At 38.1% G+C, this 8,711-nt stretch overlaps 1 protein-coding gene across 1 annotated transcript in view; it reads left to right on the top strand.

The window, feature by feature from the left end:
* The window catches only part of ACOX3 (acyl-CoA oxidase 3, pristanoyl), a 34,516-nt gene that overhangs the window by 475 nt on the left and 25,330 nt on the right, over positions 1-8,711 (top strand). Inside the window, exons 2-7 of the mRNA XM_017828048.1 lie at positions 1,818-1,996; positions 3,557-3,790; positions 4,533-4,604; positions 5,301-5,390; positions 6,989-7,132; positions 7,952-8,040. Coding sequence (XP_017683537.1) covers positions 1,829-1,996; positions 3,557-3,790; positions 4,533-4,604; positions 5,301-5,390; positions 6,989-7,132; positions 7,952-8,040 — 797 coding nt within the window. The 5' untranslated portion in view covers positions 1,818-1,828. The remainder of the gene's footprint in view (positions 1-1,817; positions 1,997-3,556; positions 3,791-4,532; positions 4,605-5,300; positions 5,391-6,988; positions 7,133-7,951; positions 8,041-8,711) is intronic.

Below are 8,711 nucleotides of genomic sequence, written 5' to 3'. Positions count from 1 at the left end.
CTCCCGCAGAAGTGGTTCGTGCCCTGCCTTTACCCTCCCCGGGGTTGTCCTTCTCTGGGCGACTGCCCTCAGCAGCTCACTCGGAAACGCAGAGCCGCTATAAAATAAAATAAAACAAACACTACTGATGTAATCTCACAGAATAAGGGTACATTATTCTTGACACTACCAAGTGTCTGAGCTGTATCGTTGTTACACAAGATAATCGACGATAGTGCCCTGCAAACTGACGTTTCCCCTCGTGATTTGTGACCCGCTGTTGTTGTCCGGTCATGAATTTGAATTACCAGCAGGAGCACTTTCCGCAGAAAAAGGTTGCCAGCTCAGCATTTCGCGGTGAAACTGCAGCCGCTCTTGGCAAATTGAAAATAACGTGGGTTTTACTGCCAACTGCACACTCATTTCGACATATCGGGACAAGGCTGACATTAACACCGAGGGTATTCTTTAGGGCAGTCCTTTGTTACTTTCCTATTGTAACTGCCTGTTTCGGTTTCCTAGTTAGTTTTGAAACTGTTTGCTTGGAGCCAGATTATACTAAAACATTGTGTAAAGTCGGATTAAGTACAGGATCCTTTTTTTTATTATTTTATTTGTTATTTTTTCTCATATGGGCAATCTCACTGATTTGCAATGTCAGTAAAGTTAGATGCAGTACCTGCAATATTTCAACATAATCTTTTTCTCTGTTATGAGCCAGAAGCCTTGAACTTCCGCCTGATTTACCTGTTTTCCAGTTAAAACTGGTATACCTATTTATTTGGCTGCAGGTTGAAACACTTTCTCATTGCCCTTTTTTTCCCCCCACCTCTCATTTCTTTCCAAACCTATTGTTCAGTACTGGAACTGCACCTCCTTAAAGCTGATTTGGAAGTCACATGAAGAAATACTATCCTGCAGTCCTCTTCTGCTATGTTTGTACTGTCCACAGCTAGGGGATGTCCTCCATGAAAGGATAAGGTTGAAGCTGTAGCAAAGAGATATATCAAGATGATGAGGGAAAAAAATGTGATGGAAAAAGCATATGACTGAACTAGTGGTTTCTGTACTTTATTATGTTCAAAGTCCATATGGAGCCCTTGGACAGCCCTGCGCCTGGATGTCCTACCTGTACTTTTGAATTACTTTCCAGCCAGTTTCCTTGTTAGAACATGGCCAGATTCTGCTCCCCTGTCCGATGATTTTTGCACTTTACGAGTATGACAGAGATCTCTGCTGTCTGGTGGCAGGAATTGTTTGGTGTGCCATGAGCAGCAGAGGGCCCTCTGACACCAGCTTCTGTAAGCAGCAGAGCTATCAGCCTTTACTCCTTTAGGCCAGATTCTAAGGAAAACGGAGGTGTTCCTTCTCTCCTAAACCAGTGCGGTTGTACTTGCTGGTAAAGAAATCCTGCAGCACCTGTGCAGTTTTGCAGTGCTCTTGCATGACCCATAGATGCACACAGCAAGGTGCCAGAAGACTTTGTGGGGCCTTACTGCTTTTGTTATTTAAGACATGGTATTTTCTTGCCTGGGTCTTTTGTCGACCCCTTTTTTATTACACAATATTAACCAATAGTGTCCCTGTTTCATATTTAGCTCATGTTTTAGTAACAAAGACAATGTCATTCATTTACATTTGATCAAAGGCATTTTTTCTTACTTTGTATCGAGTCAGTTGAATCAGAAAAAGGAAAGGACAAGCTTTTAGTTGGCTCTGCTCTGCTGTACTCCTACATTTAAAGAAGTCTATGGATTTAATTAACAATCCTTTTGATTTCTTTTTATTATTAAAAATCAACTTCAGTTCGTAGTTTATCTTTTCTCATTTGGTTGCAGTTTAGCCAACAATGGCATCCACACCGAATCAGAAAGAAGCCACTGGCAACCAAAATTCGTGGGACAGTTTGCTCCCAGATTTACCTAAAGGCCCGCTTTGCAGATACCGTAAGAAAGCTTCCTTCAACTGGAAAGAGATGGCAGTGTTACTAGATGGAGAAGATATCATCCAACTAAAGGTAAACTTTGCAAGAACTGTAAACATGTTTTACTTCTGGAGATATCAGTAGAAGCAAGTATGTGATTTTCAAAGGAAGAGTAGTTAATAATACTCAGTAAACAGGGAGCATGAAGAAATTTGGCTTCCTTATCCAGTTTTCAGAACAGAGATGAACTTGTAAGCAACCTACTTTGCTGTCTCATAAGGCTCATTTAATTACTAAACATCAGTATAGGGGAGACCAGCAGGTGCTACATTACAGAACTTTAGTGTTCATTTCAGACTGAGAAAGAACTATATTCTACCATATTTCTTTACTGTTTGCATTGTCATTTATCCCATAGTTTTGCAAGGCACTTAAGTGGAGCTAAGTTCAAGCCACTGTCAAACATATTATTTCTGTCTGTCTTTCACCTGACATAATTTCCTACAACCTTCTGTGCTTGCATTAATGCTTATGTGATGTTGCAGTTGGGCAGATTAGCATGTCTACCTTGCTGAAAGCTAACCCTACTGAAAAAAAGAGATTAACTGCAGCACAAAAGATGGTGTGGAAATGCATGACTTGGAGATGTAAGAGAAGAAAGAGCTAGCTTTTCTGAAGGTGGTGTAAAGTTATATGGATTTAAGCTAATTTTGAATGTTCACCATAATTATTAAAATCCTAGCAGGTAGATCAGAGAAATCAAAAGGCCTTTTTCTGCATCTGACTGGTATGTGTAAGAGCATGGAAAGAACACAAGTGCTCTGTGTCTGAGGGAGTTTCAAAGCTGAGTGGGCATATAGTGTTGTGCATCCAGGGAGAAGGAATGACCCTGCTTTTCAAAGGAAAGTACAAGGAGCCTGGTTTTCTTCCTTCTTATTGTGTCATTCTCTTCAGAGAGAAGGAAAGGACTTCAAAAACATTTTAAAAGATTTTGCCTAAGGCACTGCAATTTTTTTTTTTTCTAAATTACATGAACGACAATTAAGATGTGGATATCTTGAAGACACAGATCTGAGGTAAAAAAGTGCCGTAGTTTATTATCTAATGGGAAAAAAGATCCCAATTAAAACATTAAAAGTTGCACACTCCTGTATTGAGTGGCTGCATATGATGGTTCCATTAAATGGAGTACATTTCTACTTTCATCTGGGAACAGAGCAGTTGTCGTAGCTTAATGGCTTTACCATCACGGCGTATTTCTAACTGAACGTACTCCCTGCAGTTTTACCTTTGTCCTCAGGTTGAGGGATGTTGCCCTTTAGATCCTGCCAGCAGCTTCATATATTGAAATAACGAAGCTGTTATAAAAAGCAAGTAAGTTTTACCATACTGTTCTCGTACATTCGGAGCGAATCAGTGAATCATTATTACTTCATGATGAAGGAGCTTTCATAAAATTTAGCTTCATGAGCTTTCATATATAATGACAGACCATTTAAATATATTTTTTAGTCCTCTGGAGTTTTTGCTTTATAAATTTACACCTTTTATCCAATTATTGTAGTTTGAGGCCCCGTATTATCCTAGAAGAATTAACTAGTTTTTTTAATGCTTTTAAATTAACATTCTCGTGTCATTTTTTTTACCCTCAAGAACAGAATCTTCTCTGCTCTGGAAAGTGATCCTCTCTTTGCACGTCATCCTGGAGAAGATTTGTGCCGTGAGAAATATCAAGAGCTGACATTTCTGCGCTGTAAAAGGCTCTTTGAGTATGATTTTCTTCCTCCGCAAGAGCTCATAGAGAACCCATTAAAGTTCTTTAATATGATACTCTGTATAGGAATGTATGATTGGTCTCCAAGTCTCCAATTTGTCATACATAGCGGTGTAAGTACAAGTCAAGGGGTATAGAGGTGTATATTTGAATTTCAGTAACTTCTAATATTGTAGGCCTTATGCCTATTTTATTAAAGTTATATCTTTCCCTAGTCCTTTATTTTCAATAATGAATTAAACTTCAGCTGTTTAGAAGTATCAAGTATCAGAAACTCCCTTGCCTAAACCCCAGTGTCTTGATTAAGGTCAGAATCCAGAAGGAATGGAAACCCCAGTGTAAAGTTTCTCGCTGACATCAGTGGCTGGATTCTGTTAATCAGTTGCTTCCCAGATGAGTCTCTCAGGACACTCAACATAGCTGGTCAAATAATATCAGTTGAATTAATTAATTATTACTATTCAGATGGAAGAGGGGGATCCAGGAATTATATTTTGTTATGTGAATATCCATCTAGGAAAACAGTTCCTAATTCATTTGCGGGAAAATGAACTGGAATAGTCTTTAGGTTTTGCTTTAGTCAAGGGGCCATCATTAAGGACAAGTAGAAAGCATTTTTAAGCATTTGCAATGGATGCTTGAACAGGTTAGAGCTGTGATAAGTTTAGTCTTCTGTAAAGGGGCCTTGACAAGATGAAATCCTGCCTTACCTCTCCCAGCTATAATCTAAGTGTAGTTTACTGTACAGCCCACTTTCCCTGGTCTCTTTACTGTCCATCACTATTACAAATCATGTGCAATTTGTGCTTTCCATCACGGGCCACTGATTTAATTCATAATTCTCTGTTTTTACAGATATTTCCAGGTGCAATCATGAGTGCTTATAAGAGGTTTGCACACATTTTGAAACAAGCTTATAGAATGGAGGTAATTTTTTTAAATAACTTGTGAGAAGTGGGCACCTTCAGAACCGTGTCACTTTGCAGCTTTTTGTTATTTCTATCTTTGTATATACCTAAGTACTTCTAAATAGCAAAAGAAAAGACCGTGGGGCAGATTCAAGCACTGAGCTCTGACAATCCTCACTACTGGCTGCTAAGCCACTTCCTGGATCTCTTTTAGACTGTCCAAGTTAACATGCAGACAAAGTCTGGGGTCTTCTTCCAGACGGCAGTACAAATGACACTTTTGTACACAAAGTACACCAGCTTAGTCTCTCTCCGGTCATTTGAGAGTGTCCTACCAGGATGTCCATACCCTTACCATGATGCCATAAAAATTCCATTCTGATGCTCTAAAATGGAAAATAATAATGTTTTAATGCCAGAGAAACACCATATGGAGTCCAGTGGAGACTCAGGACTGAGTATCCTGCAGAGTAAGTGCAGCCTGTCTGATACAGGAGGTTCCAGTCCTACACTGGAGTTTCTCCAGTCTAGGCCATGTGGGCAGCGTTCATTGTCTGGCCAGACCCTCTTTGATATTGCAAGATAAATAAATATACTGAGTGCACCCAAACTGAGCTTCTTTTGTTACTCTTTTATTGCAATCATTTGAAAGTCTTGCAGTTTTAACTACTGTAACAAGGTGGTCTTGAACTGTGCCTCGTATCTCCTTATTTAGATTTTTGGATGTTTTGCTCTGACTGAGCTCAGCCATGGCACTAATACCAAAGCCATACGAACTACTGCCACATTTGATCGGAACACTCAGGTTAGTCCTTAATGCACACGAGAAATGTTTGACAATGTTAAACTGTATTATTCACTAACAGAACAGAGTGATTCAGGGATTTCTTTTGATTAACAAGAAAAAAATCAAGTTCAAATTTAAAAAAAGTTGTGATACATTTACGTTATTATAAATTCTTAAACCCATTGTTTATTGTTAAACAATAACAGTTCCTGTTTTCTTGCTTTCTCTTCTGGTTGTGATATGAAATAAGGATAGAAGCCTTTTCCTTTGTTGTGTCTCTTAAGGAATAGTTGAATGTGCAGATTAAATTCTCTTTTGTCTTTAAATATTAAGGCTTTTTATACAAAGATAAGGATTATTTCCTGGGATGAGAAAGACAAAAAAAGATATAAGAAGACTGTCAAACAGACCCAAAGAAGAAAAGAATAAACTCTTTTTTCCATTAGAATAGTGCTTACTATCAACACTACTGCAGAAATAAATTCATTGTCCTAGGATTTTCTTGGTAAATGATTAGAATTCATCACAGTTTTACATTAAGAGAGAAGAAAATAGAAGTTGAAAGAAGGCTTTTACAACTTTTTCTCACTCTTTGTCATCTACATGCTTGGTTCATGACACGTAGAATTTAAAGTGTATTATTTAATGTCCCAAGAAGATATTCTCATCTCCCCCAAAGACTGTGGCATTATTGCACTGTAATATACAGAACTGAGCACTATTGCTGCTAGCAAACAATGGCACATCATGAAGTGGCTTCACTGTAATGAGAAATGAGAATCATAGATTTGAAATGTGAGATTTTACATTCTGCAGTAGGATGACATTTCAGTCTATTTTTTCACATGCAAGCAGTTCAGTTAGCATTTATGCAACATGGACAATTAGATCTCTTTCCAGAAAAAAAACCACAAACAAACTAAGCTTGTGAGACCAGCAGCATGAGAAGTTCCATTTAAATAAATTGAGTTTTAAGCTGGTGATGAGTGCACTGCAGTAAAAGTGACTGAAATGACTAATTATTTGATCAGATCATGAAGCTCCCGAGTTCAGGTTTCTTTTACATCCAGAAAGCATGCAATGTCTAGATTTCAGGATGCAAGTATTCTTCAGAATTCTGACGACTTGTGGTCCCCCATTTGTCCAAACTGAGAAGTGTGCTGCCTTTCACACTGTTAGCCAGGCTTTCATTCTGTACAAAACTGTGTAAGGAGGAGGTGGTCCCTGCATAGGCTTCAGCCCTCACAGCTGGAACAGCCCTCACAGTCCCTCGCTTGAGCTCACAGCTCAGTTTAAGCCAAGGTCTAGGAAATGCTTCTGAGTCCATCAGTCTGCTTTATTTTTTTTTAGGTGCTTAAATGAGCAAGTAAAAAGGGTGAATTTCAGGCTTTACGGTGAGATAATGAACTTTCTAAACTGTAATTTTTTTCCTAACTCTCCAAAGTTGAATACAGTAAGAGACATGTTTTTTGTTGGAGTGCATTACAGAATAAAATCCTGGCAGTTAATGAAGATTTTCAAAGCATTATTAGGGTAATGAAAAAAAAAAACAACCCAAAATACCTGTGTGCTGAATTTTATGATGTATATAATTTTTTTTTCTTTCCTGGCTACAGGAATTTATCATCAATACACCTGACTTTGAAGCTGCGAAGTTCTGGGTTGGTAATATGGGAAAACATGCCACTCACGCAGTTTTGTACGCCCAGCTCTATACTCCTGACGGACAGTGCCAAGGATTGCATTCTTTTCTTGTACAGGTAGCGTAGAAATAGTGCCAGTCCTTTTTTCTTTCACAACAGACTTTCTGTTGTGCTTTATTTATATCTGACCTGCAGATTGTTTATTTCATGCCGTCACAGTTTATTGCAATTGTAACAAGTTTTTAAGTGTTCGCTGATTTTGCGATGGTTGTGCAGCCAGTTTTAGACAGTCAGTTTTCTGCAAAGAATTCTGAAAAATACCAAAGAGCTGAAAAGTGTCCAGACGATCATGGTACTTATATAGTTAGAACTCACCTATGTTATATGAAGTCCTGAAAGTCTTGCATGAGGCTTAAGGTGATTTATGTCTGCCAGTGCTACGGGCTGATTTGCATGAAATGTGCAAGCTTCTGCCACAGAAATCAGTTTCTAGAGTTAAAGGCATCAGAAAATATGGCAGCGCAGTAGAAAACTTGTACATAGTAAAATGAACTACTTGCAGACTGAACAGAATTTATTACAGAATTGGGGAATATTTCAAAGGTGATTGTTACGTAAAAGTTTCATTGATTCCTACTGTGTCAGTGTACACCTGAAGAAAATTTCAGTGTTAGTGTGATGACAGCAGTCATTAGTGTTAAGGCATATTTAACACAGTTGTGTAATTAGTGTCATTGCCAAAGTAATTTTCATTAAAAGATCTATATCCTGGTTAAGTACAGGCTATATCCAGGATTACGTGCTTGTAAGAAACAGAGCTTTCTTTAGCATTAATAAGAGAGTACAAGTTGAAAATATTTTCATTGTTTGAAAAGTTCAGGCAATAACTCTCATCGTTCCACAACTGAAATAATGTTTTGTTTCACTTCTGTACAGATTCGAGATACAAAAACTCTCCTACCAATGCCAGGTGTGATGGTAGGGGACATAGGAAAGAAAATTGGGCAGAATGGGTTGGATAATGGGTAAGTCAATCCATTTGAAGGAGGAAACATTTCTCAGTTATATCATAATGCAGTGGTGCAAATATCCACCTGTGTCAGTTTGGTCTTCAATTCTTAGATGTTGGCAACTGGTTTTAAACTGTTGGTATTTCTCAAAAAAAAATAAAACAAGACCCAGACTGAAAAATGTTAAATTTCAGTATTTTCTGTCTAAATATACATACTCTTTCAGCTTCTCTAACCTTTTAAAATGTGAATTGTCCCTAGTATTCTGTGAATATCCCAAAGCAGTCTTTCAGTCGCACACTCTGCAACAGTAATAATTAAAAAAACCCCAATGAAGTCATTCCAGTAAGTTCTGAGTAAAGAACTTTATCAACCTCTGTACCCATCTGAGTGTAAGCCCGTAATTTTCTCTGTTGATTTCTAGCCTGCAAGAAGGCTAATTGTTTTCCTCAATATTGTTAGTAAAGATGTAAGATTAATAAGGCCCAGTAGAGAAACTCTGTATCTTTTTTAAACAGTGAGATTTCTGGACTAATCCTGGTCACTGTGGAAGAGAAGGAGAAGGCTTGGTTGTTTGGTTTTTTTCTGTATTCTCTGTGTGAAATAAAAAATACCTGAGCTCCATTTTTTAGTCATGGGCTTCAATGGCCTTACTGTGTCTCTACTTTACTAACCAAAGGAGTCTG

Source organism: Lepidothrix coronata, unplaced genomic scaffold (assembly GCF_001604755.1).
Source record: "Lepidothrix coronata isolate B3197 unplaced genomic scaffold, Lepidothrix_coronata-1.0 Scaffold145, whole genome shotgun sequence".
Classification (NCBI taxonomy): domain Eukaryota; kingdom Metazoa; phylum Chordata; class Aves; order Passeriformes; family Pipridae; genus Lepidothrix; species Lepidothrix coronata.
This window is presented reverse-complemented; position numbering and strand designations above follow the sequence as displayed.